Source organism: Heterodontus francisci, chromosome 2, assembly GCF_036365525.1.
Source record: "Heterodontus francisci isolate sHetFra1 chromosome 2, sHetFra1.hap1, whole genome shotgun sequence".
Taxonomy (NCBI): domain Eukaryota; kingdom Metazoa; phylum Chordata; class Chondrichthyes; order Heterodontiformes; family Heterodontidae; genus Heterodontus; species Heterodontus francisci.
The window spans coordinates 205929441-205948621 of NC_090372.1; the positions used below are offsets into that span (position 1 = coordinate 205929441).

The window sequence follows — 19181 nt, forward strand, 5'->3', positions numbered from 1 at the left end:
CACACACATGCCAGGCAATGACCATCTCCAATAAGAGAGAATCTAATCATTTCCCCTTGACATTCAACGGCATTTCCATTGCTGAATCTCCTCACCATCAACAACTGGGGGTTACCATTGACCAGAAACTGAACTGGACAAGCCATATAAATACTGTGGCTACAAGAGTAGGTCAGAGACTGGGAATTCTAAGGCAAATAACTTACCTCCTGACTCCCCAAAGTCTGTCCACCATCTACAAGGCACAGGTCAGGAGTGTGATGGAATACTCTCCACTTGCCTGGATGGGTGCAGCTCAAACAACACTCAAGAAGCTCGACATCATCCAGGACAAAGCAGCCCACTTGTTTGGCTCCCCATCCACAAACATTCACTCCCTCCACCACTGCCGCACAGTGGCAGCATCTACAAGATGCACTGCAGCAACGCACCAAGGCTCGTTCGACAGCAGCTTCCAAACCCATGACCTCTACCACCTAGAAGAGTAAGGGCAGCAGAGGCATGGGAACACCACCACCTGCAATTTCCCCTCCAAGTCACAGATCAACCTGATTTGGAACTATATCACTGCTCCTTCACTGTCGCTGGGTCAAAAATTTGGAACTCCCTTCCGAACAGCACAGCACAGTACTACCAGATCCTCCCTAACAGTTCAAGAAGCCAGCTCACCATGACCTTCTCAAGGACAATTAGGGATGGGCAACAAATGCTAGCCTTGTCAGCATTGCCCACGTCCCATGAAAGAATTTAAAAAATCAAAAATATGACCCACCCACTCCTGGAACTGAGGGGGGTAGATGGGGTTAAGATACAGATCAGACATGATCTGATTGAATGGTGGAACAGGCTTGAGGGGCTGAATAGCCTCCTCCTCTTCCAATGTTCCTCACATTTGAGTTGATTTAAATTGATCTTGTAAGTCCTTGAAGAACCAGGTCAAATTTAAACAGATTACTTGGCTTTATCTTTAGTTTTATCAAGTGTTGAACTCTGTCCCACACACAGATCAGTGAAGAAAGCTTCTTAACCGCTTTGCTACCTAGTCAGCTATTTGTTGTCTGTTTTATCTTTAAGTGGTTGAGTGTACAGACATGCACTTAACGACTTTCCAGTTCTATATATTAAAACAGTCTTTTGAAACAACATGAAAATTAACGGAGGGGACATCAACAGAGAAAATGCTGAAAATGCACCACAAGGCAATCAATAAATGGAAGTTAAAGATATGTTAATGGCACTCTTCTTTAGAAATGAGAGTGATGCTTTATACACGATGCTTTATATTGTCCTGCAATACAGTAGTGGAACAGCTAAGGTAAGAGAGGGATCTGTTACGATAGGCCAATTAAGCTTTACTCCTGTCTGCCTTCTCTAGTGTCCTTATGTGTCAATGAGGCAACCATAAATGGGTGTGAAGAGGTCACTAACATGGTGGAAAGTGTCTATGGATGTTGTCGATATGGAACTCCAGAAGACATTTGATAAGGTTCCGCACTTGAGATTATCAAAAATGAGAGCCCATGAAACTGAGGGTGACCTTGTGACATGAAGTTGGGAGGTAGGTAGATACATTGTGGATATAGGGTGGATTTTCTAATTGTTTCCTCGCCACTGGTTTGCGTTCACCGAAGACTGCAAACTGTGGATGGGATCCTGGTTAACTAGCAGGTTTCTGTCTCTGTTGTGGCTGTGCTGTCATTTCAGGTCAACCTTCTGACTGTGTGCATGCACTGATGGTGCTGGCAGCGCATACAGTATGTGCTGATGAGCAGTACTAGTGTAGTAGTGACCTTCATTGCACCAGGATGAGCTAAAAGAGGCATACCCATTGCCAGTATCTCAGCTGAGGAAAAGAAGCTGTATTTAGAGGAACAGTGAAGAGGAATCCCCAATTATGAATAATCAGTTTAAAACGTTCCTTTTGAAAACCAGTCATTTTGCATCCACAACCTCACAGCTAAGTGCCCTTTCAATTAGTTACATCATCGCCTGTTGAAAGACCCATTATGAGAATGCCTAGAAAGTTTCCTGAACTAAACATAGGAACAGAGCGACAACATGCTGGCCCTTATCTCTTGCCGAAAGGGATGAATAGTTAATCAGAAGCCCCATTCATACCTACCAATAATGGAAAGGATCACCACCACAAAATCAAATATGTTCCAGCCAATTGTGAAGAAGTACTGCCGCAGGGCAATAATTTTCAGAGTGGATTCGGCGGTGAAGATCACAATGAAGATTATGTTGATGATGAAGAGGATTCTTTTTGTATATTGGTCCATGTCGTCTGTCTCCACCATCATTGTTACCATGTTGAGGCAGATCAGGATCATGATGAAAATGTCGAAGGCTTGTTTTGTAACCAGATCGAAGATTAATCCTTGGAATAGATTCTAGAAAGTGGAAAGGCAAAACAAGAGATATGCATGGTAGAATTCTGAGTGGGATGGTTAGAAAAACGATGCTGCTTTGTAAAAACATTTTCATCTAGCACTTCCTCTCCCCCTCTCCTGATGGTAGGCCTCAGCTGCAGTATGGTGTGCAGTTCTGGCAGCACACTTTAGAAAGGATGTCAAAGGGTACACAGGAGGTTTATAAGCATGAAGCCAGTGATGAGGGAATAGAGTTATGTGGCGAGATTGGAGAAGCTGGGATTGTTCTCCTTAAAGCAGACAAGGTTGAAGGGACACCCAATAAAGGTGTTCAGAATTATGAGGCGTTTTGATAGAGCAAGTAGGGAGAAATCATTTCCTCTGTTTCCCCTCTGGGCAATCCAAAAGTCTTCTATTGCCACATAAATAGTATATGGGTAGTCAGAGGATGAGAGACTTAAAAGACCAATGCATGGAAGTAGAGGGCATGGCTGAGGTACTAAATGAATACTTTGCATCTGTCTTTACCAAGGAAGAAGATGTTGCCAAAGTCAGATAAAAGGATGAGGTAACTGAGTTACTGAATGGGCTAAAAATTGATAAAGAGCAGCTATTGGAAAAGCTGGCTGTACTTAAAGTTGATACGTCACCAGGACCAGATGGGTTTCATCCCAGGATGCTGAGAGAAGTAAGGGTGGAAATTGCGGAGGTTCTGACTATAATCTTCCAATCCTCCTTAGCTACAGAGGTGGTGACAGAGGACTGGAGAATTGCAAATGTTACACCTTCATTCAAAAAAGGGTGTAAGGATAAGCCCAGCTACTACAGGCCAGTCAGTTTAACCTCGGTAGTGGGAAAGCTTTTCGAAACGATAGTTCGGGACAAAATTAACAATCTCTTGGGGAAAGGTGGATTAATTCAGGAAAGCCAACAGGGATTGCAGAGAGCCGCAAGGACACACAGGCCAAATCGCCTCTCTCTGTGCTGTAACCATTCTATGAATCTATGATTGAATTTTTTCATGAGGTAACAGTGAGGGTTGATGAGGGTAATACAGTTGATGTGGTATATAGGGACTTGATCAAGTGTCACATAAAAGGCTTGTCAGCAAAATTGGGGCCCATTAAATAAAAGGGACACCGGCAGCATGGATACAAAGTTGGCTTGAGTGACAGGAAACAGAGATTAGGGATAAACGGATGCTTTACAGTCTGAAGGAATGTATACAGTGGTGTTCACCAGCGTTGGTGTTAGGACCACTGCTTTTCTTGATATATATTAATGAACCATATATGGGTGCAGGACACAATTTCAAATTTGCAGGTGACACAGAACTTGGAAGCATTGTGAACCGTGAGGAGGATAACGATAGACTTCAAGAGAGGAGGCGGTGGCATAGTGGTAATGTCACTGGACTAGTAATCCAGAGGCCCAGGCTAATGCCCTGAGGACACGGGTACAAATCCCAACACAGCAGCTGGTGGAATTTAAATTCAATTAATTGATAAAATTAGTTAAATAAACAAGCTGGAATTGAAACTACCAATTGTTGTTAGAACCCATCTGTGTCCTTACCTGGTCTGGCCCACATGTGACTCAAGACCCACAGCAATGTGGTTGACTCTTAACTGCCCACTGGAAATGGCCCAGCAAGCCAATCAGTGTAAGGGCAATTAGGGATGGGCAACAAATGCTGGCCTACCAGTGACACCCACATCCCTTGTAAGGAAAAAAAAAGACAGGCTGGTGGAATAGAACAAAGAACAAAGAAAATTACAGCACAGGAACAGGCCCTTCGGCCCTCTAAGCCTGCGCCGATCCAGATCCTCTACCTAAACATGTCGCCTATTTTCTAAGGGTCTGTATCTCTTTGCTTCCTGCCCATTCATGTATCTGTCTAGATACATCTTAAAAGACGCTATTGTGTTCGCATCTACCACCTCCGCTGGCAACGCGTTCCAGGCACCCACCACCCTCTGCGTAAAGAACTTTCCAAGCATATCCCCCCTAAACTTTTCCCCTCTCACTTTGAACTCGTGAGCCCTAGTATTTGAATCCCCCACTCTGGGAAAAGGCTTTTTGCTATCCACCCTGTCTATACCTCTCATGATTTTGTACACCTCAATCAGGTCCCCCCTCAACCTCCGCCTTTCTAATGAAAATAATCCTAATCTACTCAACCTCTCTTCATAGCTAGCGCCCTCCATACCAGGCAACGTCCTGGTGAACCTCCTCTGCACCCTCTCCAAAGCATCCACATCCTTTTGGTAATGTGCCGACCAGAACTGCACGCAGTATTCCAAATGTGGCTGAACCAAAGTCCTATACAACTGTAACATGACCTGCCAACCCTTGTACTCAATACCCCGTCCGATGAAGGAAAGCATGCCATACGCCTTCTTGACCACTCTATTGACCTGCGTTGCCACCTTCAGGGAACAATGGACCTGAACACCCAAATCTCTCTGTGCATCAATTTTCCCCAGGACTTTTCCATTTACTGTATAGTTCACTCTTGAATTGGATCTTCCAAAATGCATCACCTCGCATTTACCCTGATTGAACTCCATCTGCCATTTCTCTGCCCAACTCTCCAATCTATCTATATTCTGCTGTATTCTCTGACAGTCCCCTTCACTATCTGCTACTCCACCAATCTTAGTGTCGTCTGCAAACTTGCTAATCAGACCACCTATACTTTCCTCCAAATCATTTATGTATATCACAAACAGTGGTCCCAGCACAGATCCCTGTGGAACACCACTGGTCACACGTCTCCATTTTGAGAAACTCCCTTCCACTGCTACTCTCTGTCTCCTGTTGCCCAGCCAGTTCTTTATCCATCTAGCTAGTACACCCTGGATCCCATGCGACTTCACTTTCTCCATTAGCCTACCATGGGGAACCTTATCAAACGCCTTACTGAAGTCCATGTATATGACATCTACAGCCCTTCCCTCATCAATCAACTTTGTCACTTCCTCAAAGAATTCTATTAAGTTGGTAAGACATGACCTTCCCTGCACAAAACCATGTTGCCTATCACTGATAAGCCCATTTTCTTCCAAATGGGAATAGATCCTATCCCTCAGTATCTTCTCCAGCAGCTTCCCTACCATTGACGTCAGGCTCACTGGTCTATAATTACCTGGATTATCCCTGCTACCCTTCTTAAACAAGGGGACAACATTAGCAATTCTCCAGTCCTCCGGGACCTCACCCGTGTTTAAGGATGCTGCAAAGATATCTGTTAAGGCCCCAGCTATTTCCTCTCTTGCTTCCCTCAGTAACCTGGGATAGATCCCATCCGGACCTGGGGACTTGTCCACCTTAATGCCTTTTAGAATACCCAACACTTCCTCCCTCCTTATGCCGACTTGACCTAGAGTAATCAAACATCTGTCCCTAACCTTAACATCCGTCATGTCCCTCTCCTCGGTGAATACCGATGCAAAGTACTCGTTTAGAATCTCACCCATTTTCTCTGACTCCATGCATAACTTTCCTCCTTTGTCCTTGAGTGGGCCAATCCTTTCTCTAGTTACCCTCTTGCTCCTTATATATGAATAAAAGGCTTTGGGATTTTCCTTAACCCTGTTTGCTAAAGATATTTCATGACCCCTTTTAGCCCTCTTCATTCCTCGTTTCAGATTGGTCCTACATTCCCGATATTCTTCCAAAGCTTCGTCTTTCTTCAGCCGCCTAGACCTTATGTATGCTTCCTTTTTCCTCTTAGCTAGTCTCACAATTTCACCTGTCATCCATGGTTCCCTAATCTTGCCATTTCTATCCCTCATTTTCACAGGAACATGTCTCTCCTGCACGCTAATCAACCTCTCTTTAAAAGCCTCCCACATATCAAATGTGGATTTACCTTCAAACAGCTGCTCCCAATCTACATTCCCCAGCTCCTGCCGAATTTTGGTAAAGTTGGCCTTCCCCCAATTTAGCACTCTTCCTTTAGGACCACTCTCGTCTTTGTCCATGAGTATTCTAAAACTTACGGAATTGTGATCACTATTCCCAAAGTAGTCCCCTACTGAAACTTTAACCACCTGGCCGGGCTCATTCCCCAACACCAGGTCCAGTATGGCCCCTTCCCGAGTTGGACTATTTACATACTGCTCTAGAAAACCCTCCTGAATGCTCCTTACAAATTCTGCTCCATCTAGACCTCTAACACTAAGTGAATCCCAGTCAATGTTGGGAAAATTAAAATCTCCTATCACCACCACCCTGTTGCTCCTACATCTTTCCATAATCTGTTCACATATTTGTACCTCTATCTCATGCTCGCTGTTGGGAGGCCTGTCGTACAGCCCCAACATTGTTACCGCACCCTTCCTATTTCTGAGTTCTGCCCATATTGCCTCACAGCTCGACTCCTCCATAGTGCCTTCCTTCAGCACAGCTGTGATATCCTCTTTGACCAGTAATGCAACTCCTCCACCCCTTTTACCTCCCTCTCTATCCCGCCTGAAGCATCGATATCCTGGGATATTTAGTTGCCAATCATGCCCTTTCCTCAACCAAGTCTCAGTAATAGCAATAACATCATACTCCCAGGTACTAATCCAAGCCCTAAGTTCATCTGCCTTACCTACTACACTTCTTGCATTAAAACAAATGCACCTCAGACCACCAGTCCCTTTGCTTTCATCATCTGCTCCCTGCCTACTCTTCCCCTTAGTCACGCTGACTTCATTATCTAGTTCCTTACAGGCTTTAGTTACTACCTCCTTACTGTCCACTGACCTCCTCATTTGATTCCCAACCCCCTGCCACATTAGTTTAAACCCTCCCCAACAGCGTTAGCAAAAGCACCCCAAGGACATTGATTCCAGTCCGGCCCAGGTGTAGACCGTCCAATTTGTAATAGTCCCACCTCCCCCAGAACCGGTCCCAATGTCCCAAAAATCTGAACCCCTCCCTCCTGCACCATCTCTCAAGCCACGCATTCATCCTGACTATTCTTTCATTTCTACTCTGACTATCACGTGGCACTGGTAGCAATCCTGAGATTACTACCTCTGAGGTCCTACTTTTTAACTTGGCTCCTAACTCCCTAAATTCATCCCGTTTTTTACCTATATCATTGGTGCCTATGTGCACAACAACAACTGGCTGTTCACCCTCCCCCTTCAGAATGTTCTGCAGCCGATCTGAGACATCCCTGACCCGTGCACCTGGGAGGCAACATACCATTCGGGAGTCTCGTTTTCCACCACAGAACCGCCTATCTATTCCCCTTACAATCGAATCCCCTATGACTATAGCCCTTCCACTCTTTTTGCCGCCCTTCTGGGCAGACATGTTGCAGATGAAACTTAATGCAGAGAAATGTGAAAAGATAATGTTGCAGGAAGAATGAGGAGCGGCAACATAAAATGAAGGGTACAATTCTAAGGGTGCAGGAACAGACAGACCTAGTGGTATAGATGCATAACATCATTGAAGGTGGTAGGGCAGGTTGAGAAAGCAGTTAAAGAGCTGATTATACGGGATGGTGGGTTTTATATTTGGATGCATAGAGTGCAAAAGCAAGGAAGTTATGATGAGCCTTTGTAAATCACTGGTTCGGTCTCAACTTGAGTATTGTGTCCAACTCTGGGTACCACGCTTCAGGAAGGATATGAAGGCTTTAGAGAGGTGGTAAAAAATTTATGAGAATGGTTCCAGGGATGAGGGACTTCAGTTACGAAGATAGATTGAAAAAGCTGGGGTTGTTCTCCATAGAGAAGGTTGAGAGGAGATTTGATAAAGGTGTTCAAAATCAGGAAGGGTCTGGACGGAGTAGATGGGGAGAAACTGTTCCCATTGGCAGAAGGGTTGAGAACCAGATGACACCAATTTAAGGTAGTTGGCAAAAGAACCAAAGTCAACGTGAGAAAACATTTTTTTTGCAGCGAGTGGTTAGGATCTGGAATGCACTGTCTGAGAGGGTGGTGGAGGCAGATTCAATTGTGGCTTTCAAAAAGGAATTGGATAAGCACTGGCAGATAAAAAATTTGCAGGGTTATAGCAAAAGGGCGGGATTGTGGGACTAGCTGAATTGCTCTTGCACAGAGCCAGCATGGACTCAATGGGCCAAATGGCCTCCTTCTGTGCTGTAACTGGAGGGGGACCAATATCCTTGCCGGGAGGTTTGCTAGTACTACTCGGGAGAGTTTAAACTAGTCTTGCAGTGGGGTGGGACCCAAAGTAGTAGTCTCTCAGATGAGATAGTTGAGGCAAATGTAGAGGTTATAGCAAGCAAGGCCAGTAGGCAGGCCGGGCAGGGGCAGGACAGGGAGTGTGGAAGGTCTGGTAGGCTAAACTGCATTTACTTTAATGCAAGAAGCCTGACAGGTAAGGCAGATGACCTCAGAGCATGGATCGGTACATGGGATTGTGATATTATAGCTATCACAGAAACGTGGTTGAGGGATGGGCAGGACTGGCAGCTCAATGTTTCGGGGTACCGATCATTCCGGCATGACAGAGGTGGAGGTAAGAGAGGAGGAGGAGTTGCACTATTGATTAGGGAGGACATCACGGCAGTACCTAGAGAGGATATCTTGGGGGGTATGACCGGCGAGGCCATATGAGTAGATCTTCGAAATAAGAAAGGGGTGTTCACTTTGATGGGATTATACAATAGGCCCCCCAATAGTCAGAGGGAAGTGGAGGAGCATATATGTAGGGAAATCACAGATAGGTGTAGGAATTATAGGGTTGTAATAGTAGGTGATTTTAACTTCCCTAATATTGACTGGGACTGCCTTTGTGCTAAGGGATCAGATGGGGAAGAATTTGTTAAGTGTGTCCAGGATAGTTTTCTGAAGCAGTATGTGGATGGCCTACTGGAGAAGGGGCTACAATCGACCTCCTCTTAGGAAATGAGGATGGGCAGGTGGTTGATGTGTCAGTGGGGGAGCACTTTGGGACCAGTGACCATAACTCTATTAGCTTCAAGATAGTTAAGGAAAAGGATAGGACTGGTCCTCAGGCTGAAGTCCTAAATTGGGGGAAGGCTAATTTCGATGGCATCAGACAGGAACTCTCAAAAGTTGAATGGGAGAGGCTGTTTACAGGTAAAGGGACGTCTGGAAAGTGGGAGGCTTTTAAAAATGAGATAGGAAGAGTTCAGGGCCGGCATGTTCCTGCTAGATGGAAGGGCAAGGCTGGCAAGTTTAGGGAACCTTGGTTGATGAGGGATATTGAGGGTCTGGTCAGGACAAAGAAGGAGGCATATGTCAGGTATAGGCAGCTGGGATTGAGCGAGTCTCTCGGGGAGTATAGGGGATGTAGGTCTACACTTAAGAAAGAAATTAGGAGGGCGAAAAGGGTCCATGAAATTTCCCTGGCAGATAAGATAAAGGAGAATCCTAAAAGATTCTATTAGTATATTAAGAGTAAAAGGGAAGCTAGGGAGAGAGTAGGTCCCCTTAAGGATCAGTGTGGCAATCTATGTGTGGAGCCACGGGAAATGGGCGAGGTCTTAAATGAATATTTCTCGTCTGTATTTGCTGTGGAGAAGGTCATGGAAGCTAGTGAGTTCAAGGGAGGGAACAGCGATATCCTGGAGCATATCAACATTACAAAGGAGTTGGTGTTGGAGGTTTTGAAGCGCATTAAGGTGGATAAATCCCCAGGCCTGACCAGGTGTATCCTAGGATGCTATGGGAAGCAAGGGAAGAGATTGCTGGGGCCCTGGAAGAGGTTTTTGTATCATCGTTAGCCATGGGTGAGATACTGGAAGACTGGAGGATAGCTAATATTGTGCCTTTATTTAAGAAGGGCAGCAGGGATAAGCCAGGGAACTACAGGCCGGTGAGCCTTACATCAGTGTGGGAAAGTTATTGGAAGGGATTCTGAGAGACAGGATTTATATGCATTTGGAAAGGCATGGTCTGATTAGGGATAGTCAGCATGGCTTTGTGCGTGGGAAATCATGTCTCACGAATTTGATTGAGTTTTTCGAGGAGGTGACCAAGAGGATTGACGATGGCAGGGCGATGGACGTTGTCTACATGGACTTTAGCAAGGCCTTTGACAAGGTCCCGTATGGTAGGCTGGTCCAGAAGGTTTGAACACATGGTGTTAGGGTGAGCTAGCAAATTGGATACAAAATTGGCTTGGTGATTGGAGGCAGAGGGTGGTAGTGGAGGGTTGCTTTTCAGATTGGAGGCCGGTGACCAGTGGTGTGCCACAGGGATCGGTGCTGGGCCATCTGTTGTTTGTCATATATATATTAGTGACTTGGACGTGAATGTAGGGGGCATGATTAGTAAGTCTGCAGATGACACCAAAATTGGTGGTATAGTGGACAGTGAAGAAGGTTGTCTAAGGTTACAACAGGATATAGGTCAACTGGGAAAATGGGCAAGGGAGTGGCAAATGGAATTTAACGCAGACAAGTGTGAAGTGATGCATTTTGGGAAGTTAAACCAGGGCAGGACATATACAGTGAATGGCAGGGCCCCGGGGAGTGTTCTTGAGCAGAGAGACCTTGGGGTGCAATTACATAGTTCCCTGAAAGTGTACAACACAGGTAGACAGGGTGGTGAAGAAGGCATATGGCATGCTTGCCTTCATCGGCCGAGGCACTGAGTACAAGAGTTAGAACATCATATTAACAGTTGTACATAAAGTTGGTTAGGCTGCATTTGGAGTACTGTGCAGTTCTGGTCGCCGCACTACAGGAAAGATGTGATTAAGCTAGAGAGGGTGCAGAAAAGATTCACAAGGATGTTGCCTGGTTTGGAGGGCTTGACTTATAAAGAGAGATTGGATCGGCTGGGTCTGGTTTCCCTGGAGCGAAGGAGGCTGAGAGGGGACATGATAGAGGTAAATAAAATTATGAGAGGCATAGATAGGGTAGATAGCCAGAGTCTGTTTCCCATGGCAGGGGTGACTAAAACTAGAGGGCATAGATTTAAGATGGAGGGAGGAGGTTTAAAGGGGATCAAAGGGGTAATTTTTCACATAAAGAATAGTGGGTGTCTGGAATGAGCTGCCTGAGGAGGTGGTGGAGGCAGGAACAGTAGCAACATTTAAGAGGCATCTGGACAGGTATTCGAATGAGCAAGGCATAGAGGGATATGGAATTAATGCAGGCAGGTGGGATTAGTATAATTCGGCATTATGGTCAGCATAGACGCGGTGGGCCGAAGGGCCTGTTTCTATGCTGTACGACTCTATGACTCTAACAATTCTATGATCCTATGATTCCAAATAGGCCTCTAACCAGAGGGCACAGATTTAAGGTAATTTGTAAAAGAACTAGAAGGAAATTAGGAGAAATTTCATCACACAGAGGATTGTTAAGATCTGGAAGGTATCACCTGAAAGGGTGGTGGAATCAGATTTCATAGGAGCTTGTAAAAGGCAACTGGACTAATTGTCGGGTTATGGGAAAGAAGGTGAGGTGTGGGAATAAATAGGAGTGCTCTTTCAAAGAGCTGGCACAAATATGGCAGGCTAAATGATCTCCCACTGTGCTGTAAGATTCTATGATTCTATATTACTTTCTCATGTTGGAGAATGGCTCTATGAGCAATTGGCTACTTTCCAGCACTTCAACCAAGTGACCATTCTTACATCGAGTTACATCCAATCTAACAGCACAGAAACAGGCCATTTGCCCTAACTGGAATATGTCGGCCTTTATTCTCCACACGAGCCTTCTCCCACCCATCTTCATCTCACCTACCAACATATCCTTCTATTCCTTTCTCCCTCATGTGTTTATCTAGCTTCCCCTTAAATGCTTCTCCGCTATTCGCCTCAACTCATCCATGTAGCATCAGGTTTGACATTCTAACCACTTTCTAGGTAAAGAAGTTGCTCCTGAATTCCTTATTGTATTTATTAGTGACTATTTATATTTATAACCTCTATTAAACCCTTGCATGATTTTAAAGACCTCTAACAGGTCACCCCTCAGCCTTCTCTTTTCTGGAGAAAAGATACCCAGCTGTTCAGACTTTGCTGATAAGTAGATCCTTTCAGTTCTATTAACCTTGTGAATCTTTCCTGCACCTGTCTTTTCAATTCCATTCATCTAGAGATAAACCCCAGTGTTTGGTTTGATTTTTTGATGGCTTTATTAACCCTTTTAGTGAGTTGTGTATTTATACCCCTAGATCCCTCTGCTCCTCTACCCCATTTAGATTCTTAAATACAAGTGATCATTCTGAGCCCAGACACAGCCCTTCAGCAAATTATTTGATCATGGAGTGGGAAATCAGGGTCAAATCTGAGCCTGACTACAGAATGGCAGGTGTCATGGAGAGTGTTCAGGAGCTTACTTGGGGAACCCCTTGCTCCTTATTCATTTTTTAAATAGATGGCTGTTTGTTATAGTACATTGGTACTCCTGAGGCACAGGTAATACCAATGGAAGGTACAGGTGGTCAAAGGGTGGGACTACCCCTCTCCATCTCAATGCTATCGGCTATCTGTGTTAAGACCATCTCTCTGCTCTGCAACAACAGATGTTAAGCATTATCCATGGAGGGAGGTTACAGGCTCTACCAGTCCATGGTGCCACCACAATACCTTCTGAGAAAAGAAATTTAATATTCCAGTTCCGCTTAAGTCCTAAAGGTTTTCAAAACCTTAGTGAATCGCATTTACTCACAGTTACATGACATGCCTGAACCATCACAACGAGTAAAGCTTTCTAGGCCCAATGGCCTACTGTTATACAGGATAGGTATTGTACCAAAAAAGCACCTCCAATCCTTAGCATTATGGCATATTTACTCTTGTGTTCTTACCAAAGGTCTTGGGATAGGTTTCTGTGGCTTCTTTGAACCTAGTTTCTTCATAGCATTGTAGTATTTCTTCTGTTCCTCTGTCATGAAGATGTCCTGACCTCCGAGGTATAGGAAAAAAAAATGGCACTGTTATTTTTTCAATCATAATAATGCAAAAGTACAACCTCAAATTTTCAACATGAATTCTATCATGATGCAAGTCCAAATATCGCATTCTATACAGCAATTAAACTCGTTGCATTGTAAAACCACCCCCAACCCCCCACACACTGCTGGTTACACAACTAGAGTACATGTGATGTTATCAGTGATATAGAATCATATAAATTTACAGCATGGAAGGAGGCCATTCAGCCCATTGTGTCCTGCCAGCCAACAAGGAGCCATCCAGCCTAATCCCACTTTCCAGCTCTTGGTCCAAAGCCTTGCAGGTTACGGCACTTCAAGTGCATATCCAAGTACTTTTAAATGTTATGAGGGTTTCTGCCTTACCACCCTTTCAGGCAGTGCGTTCCAGATCCCCACCACCCTCTTGGGTGACAAAACTTCCTCTTGAATCTCCTCTAAACCATCTGCCCTAAAACTATGCCCCCTGGTTATGGACCCCTCAACCAAGGGGAATAGGTCTTTCCTATCCACTCTATCTAGACCCCTCATAATTTTATAAAAGCCTATTAGGTCTCCCTCAGCCTCCTCTGTTCCAAAGAAAAAAAACCCAGCCTATCCGATCTTTCCTCATAACGAAAATTCTCCAGTCCAAGCAACATCCTCATAAATCCCCTCTGTACCCTCTCTCGTGCAATCACATCTTTCCTATGGTGCAGTGACCAGAACTATGGGGAACAAACATCAAAAAAGACATGGTCAGATGATGAGCTAAGATGACACATCCAGAGTCACCTTGTGATGACCTGCAAACCTGGTTCATTAATGGGACCTGGAGCAGTATAAACATAGGAGCAGGAGTAGGCCATTCAGCCCATCGAGCCTGCTCTGCCATTTAATACAATCATGGATGATCATCACTTCAATGCCTTTTTCCCACACTATCCCAATATCACTTTATGTCATTGGTATTTAGAAATCTGTCAATCTCTGCTTAAAACATATTCAATGACGGAGGTTCCACAGCCCTCTAGAGTAGAGAATTCCAAAGATTCACAACCCTCTGAGTAAAGATATTTCTCCTCATCTCTGTCCTAAGTGGCTCCCCCCTTATTTTGAAATTGTGTCCCCTGGTTCTAGACTCCCCAGCCAGGGGAAACATCCTACCCTGTCTATTCCTTTAAGTATTTTGTAGGTTTTAATGAGATCACTTCTCATTCTTCAAAAATCTGGAGAATACAGGTCCTGTTTCCCCAATCTCTCTTCATAGGACAGTCCTGCCATCCTGGGAACAAGTCTGGTGAACCTTTGTTACACTCCCTCTGTGGCAATAATATCCTTCCTAAGGTAAGGGGACCAAGACTGCACACAATACTTCAGGTGCGGTCTAACCAAGGTTCTAAACAATTGAAGCAAGACTTCGCTACTCCTGTACTCAAATCCTCTTGCAATAAAGACTAACATACCATTAGCCTTCCTAATTGCTTGCTGCACCTGCAACTTAGCTTTCAGTGACTTATTAACGAGGACACCCAAGTCCCTTTGTACATCTACACTTTCTCATCTGTTACCATTTAAGAAATACTCTGCACATCTATTCCTCCTCCAAAGTGGATAACCTCATATTTTTCCACATTATATTCTATCTGCCATGTTCTTGCCCAATCAGTAAGTCTGTCCAAATCCCCTTGAAGCTGCTTTGCATCTTCCTCATAGCACACATGCCCACCTAGTTTTGTGTCACCTGTGAACTTGAAAATATGACATTTGGTCCCCACATCCAAATCACTGATATATATTGTGAGCAGCTGGGGCCGAGTACTGATCCTTATGGTACCCTATTAGTCATAGCCTGCCAATGTGAGAAAGACCCGTTTATTCCTACTCTGGTTTCTGCCTGTTAACCAATCCTTAATCCATGCCATTATATTACCTCCTATCCCATGTTCTTTAATTTTGCTAACCAACCTCCTGTGGGGGACTTTATCAAAATCCTTCTGAAAATCCAAGTATATTACGTCCACCGACTCCCCCTTTATTTATTCTGTTAGTAACATCCTCAAAAAACTCCAACAGTTCGTCAAACATAATTTCCCATTCACAAATCTATGTTGACTATGCCCAATCAGATCATTATTATCCAAGTGTCCATTTATCACATCCTTTAGAATAGATTCTAGCATTTTCCTTACTACTGATGTAAGTCGACCAGCTCTGTAGTTCCCTATTTTCTCTCTCCCTCCCTTCTGAATAGTGGGGTGACATTTGCTACCGTCCAATCTGCAGGAACCATTCCAGAATCTATAGAATTTTGGAAGATGATCACCATTGAATCCACTATTTCCATAGCTACCTCTTTCAACACTCTGGGATGTAGAATATCAGGTCCTAGGGACTATCAACCTTCAGCCCCATTAATTTCTCCAATACAACCTTCTTACTAATACTAATTTCCTTCAATTCCTCAATCTCCCTAGTCCCTTGGATTTCTAATTCTGGGAGATTTCTTGTATCTTCCTCAGTAGACCCGCCACTGAGGACTTTTACTCTTTGCAATCAGCCCCAGTCCATGAGTGTGGTCCTAGCTGGAGAACCATGGCGAGCTTACCAACTCTCTGTACAAGTGCAATTTAACGACCAGAGATTAACTGGCTAAAGCCACGCAGTTTACCAACGGTAATCGTTGTACTTCTCTAAACAGAGTTGGGCTCTTGCTAATTTGTGTACAAGCACTCTGGACTTGGGTAAATGGTGTGTGCTCTTATGGGCGAAAGAGTGTGCACTGCAAGTCGGGAAAATCGAAGCTCTGCTTATGTACTTATGCAGAGCTCTATTTATGTACTCTGCAGCTGGGTTTGGAGACTTTCAAGCACAGCAATGGTTTTCTTCAAGTCCAAGACTTCAGATGCCCAAACTTAAAAGAAAAGGAGCGTTGGAAATGGTTTGGTACTTATCTTTTTCTTCTGTTGATTGAAGTTATCAATGATGACACCAATGAAGAGATTCAAGGTGAAGAAGGAGCCAAATATGATGAAGATTACAAAGTACACATACATGTATGCATTGGTCTCATAATCAGGTTGTTCATCAATCTGCAAAACAAAGAATCAAGAATCGGTTCCAATGAAGCTCAACACAAGCTCGAGGAAAAACACCTCATCTTTTGATTAGGCACTTTACAGCATTCCAGACTCAACATTGAGTTCAACAATTTCAGATTATAACTGCTGCCCCCATTTTTTTGGACAGCAGTTGTTGGTAATGATTCTGTTCTTGCCATTTACACCTCCTCTAGACTTATCTTGTGATTCTTTACTTGTCCTATTACCACCCCGCACTTTTGCCTTGAACCATCATCCCTTTTGTCATTTAATCGTTCTTTCCTTCCACCCTATCACAGATCTTTCCTTTCGTTCTTTCCTTCCCTCCCCCTTTCCCTCTCTCTGTACTTGCTTAAAACATGTACTTTCCAGTTCTGACAAAAGGTCACCGACCTGAAACATTAACTGTGGTTCTCTCTCCACAGAAGCTGCCTGACCTACGAACATACGAATTTGGAGCAGGAGTAGGCCACTCGGCCCCGTGAGCCTGCTCCGCCATTCAATAAGTTCATGGCTGAACTGATTACTCCACATTTCCACCTACCCCCAATAACATTTCACCCCCTTGCATATCAAGAATCTATCTACCTCTGCCTTAAAAATATTCAAAGATTCTGCTTCCACTGCCTTTTGAGGAAGAGAATTCGAAAGACTCACGACCCTTTGAGAGAAAAAGTTTCTCCTCATCTTTGTCTTAAATGGGTGGCCCCTTATTTTTAAACAGTGACCCCTAGTTCTAGATTCTCCCACAAGGGGAAATATCCTTTCCACATCCACCCTGTCAAGACCCCTCAGGATCTTATATGTTTCAAACAAGTCACCTCTTACTCTTCTAAACTCCAGCGGATACAAGCCTAGTCTGTCCAATCTTTCCTCATAAGACAGCCCGCTCATTCCGGGTATTAGTCTAGTAAACCTTCTCTGTACTGCCTCCAATGCATTTACATCCTTCCTTAAATAAGGAGACCAATACTGTACACAGTACTCCAGATGTGGTCTCACAAATGCATTCCATTAGCTTTCCTAATTATATGCTGTACCTGCATACTAACCTTTTGCGATTCATGCACTAGGACACCCAGATCCCTCTGTATCTGCAATCTCTCACCATTTAGATAATGTGCTTCCTTTTTATTCTTCCTGCCAAAATGGACAATTTCACATTTTCCCACATTATACTCCATTTGCCAGGTCTTTGCTCACTCACTAAATCTATCCATATCCCTTAGTAGCCTCCTTATGTCCTCTTCACAATTTAGATTAGATTAGATTAGATTAGAGATACAGCACTGAAACAGGCCCTTCGGCCCACCGAGTCTGTGCCGACCATCAACCACCCATTTATACTAATCCTACACTAATCCCATATTCCTTCCAAACATCGCCACCTGTCCCTATATTTCCCTACCACCTACCTATACTAGTGACAATTTATAATGGCCAATTTACCTATCAACCTGCAAGTCTTTTGGCTTGTGGGAGGAAACCGGAGCACCCGGAGAAAACCCACGCAGACACAGGGAGAACTTGCAAACTCCACACAGGCAGTACCCAGAATCGAACCCGGGTCCCTGGAGCTGTGAGGCTGCAGTGCTAACCACTGCGCCACTGTGCCGCCCTATCTTTGTGTCATCAGCAAATTTAGCAACCATACCTTCGGTCCCTTCATCTAATTCATTCATATAAACTGTAAAAAGTTGAGGCCCCAGCACAGATCCCTGTGGCACACCACTCGTAACATCTCGCCAACCAGAAAATGACCCATTTATGCCTACTCTCTGTTTCCTGTTAGCTAACCAATCTTCTATCCATGCCAATATGTTACCCCCTAAACCATGAGCTTTTATTTTCTGCAATAACCTTTGATGTGGCATCTTATCAAATGCCTTCTGGAAATCTAAGTACAATACATCCACCAGCTCCCCTTCATCCACAGCACATGTAACTCCCTCAAAGAACTCCAATAAATTGGTTAAACATGATTTCCCTTTCACAAAACCATGTTGACTCTGCCTGCTGAGTATTTCCTGCATCTTTTATTATATTAAAGAATCAATAGCATTTGTGAGGAAGCAGTATGTGAGTGCTAGTCGGTTCTGTTGGCTAGCTGGTTGTGGTAGGTGAATTTAACCCATCTCTCACTCCTCACCCCACTATATACTGCTGACGTCTGCATATTAGAATGGAAAAACCCCATTTTGTGAGATCTTATAGGAGGTGCAATTTCTTGGTCTAGCAACTGGTTAAATTAAAACAATTGACTGGATAATGCTGTGGTGTTTCCAAATTTCTGGCACCAAAAGGCTGAATTTGTAAACATTTATCCTTAAATGTCATGTATTTGACCATGAAAAAAAAAGATCTTGCATTTATACAGCACCTTTCATGACCTCAGGACAACATTTTACAGGAATCACGTGCTTCGGAAGAGCAGTCATTGCCATAATGTAGGACCAGCAGTGGCCAACTTGTGCACAGCAAGCTTCCTCATACTACATTATGATAATGACCAGAAAATCTGTTTAGTGATGTTGGTTGAGAGATAAATATTGACCAGGACACTGGATAACTCCCTTGTTTTTCTTCAAAACCATACCATTGGATCTTTTACATCCATATGAGGCTTCAGTTTAGTATTTAAATTGAAAGATGCCACCTCTAACAACTCAGCACTCCCTCAGTACTGCACTGAAGTATCACCCTAGACTTTGTGCTCAAGTCTCTGGAGTGGAACTTGAACCTATAACCTTTGGACTACAAAGCAAGGATGCTACCCAGAGCCAACGCTAGCACCATAAAGCACTAACATGTGGGGATGCCCCCATGATACACTACATAGA

General features: G+C 44.1%; 1 protein-coding gene across 1 annotated transcript in view; it reads right to left on the bottom strand.

The window, feature by feature from the left end:
* Positions 1-19181, bottom strand: part of scn5lab (sodium channel, voltage gated, type V-like, alpha b) — a 371240-nt gene that overhangs the window by 21556 nt on the left and 330503 nt on the right. The window contains exons 23-25 of the mRNA XM_068015187.1: positions 16195-16332; positions 13136-13240; positions 2123-2393 (exon numbers count right to left, since the gene is read on the bottom strand). Coding sequence (XP_067871288.1) covers positions 2123-2393; positions 13136-13240; positions 16195-16332 — 514 coding nt within the window. The remainder of the gene's footprint in view (positions 1-2122; positions 2394-13135; positions 13241-16194; positions 16333-19181) is intronic.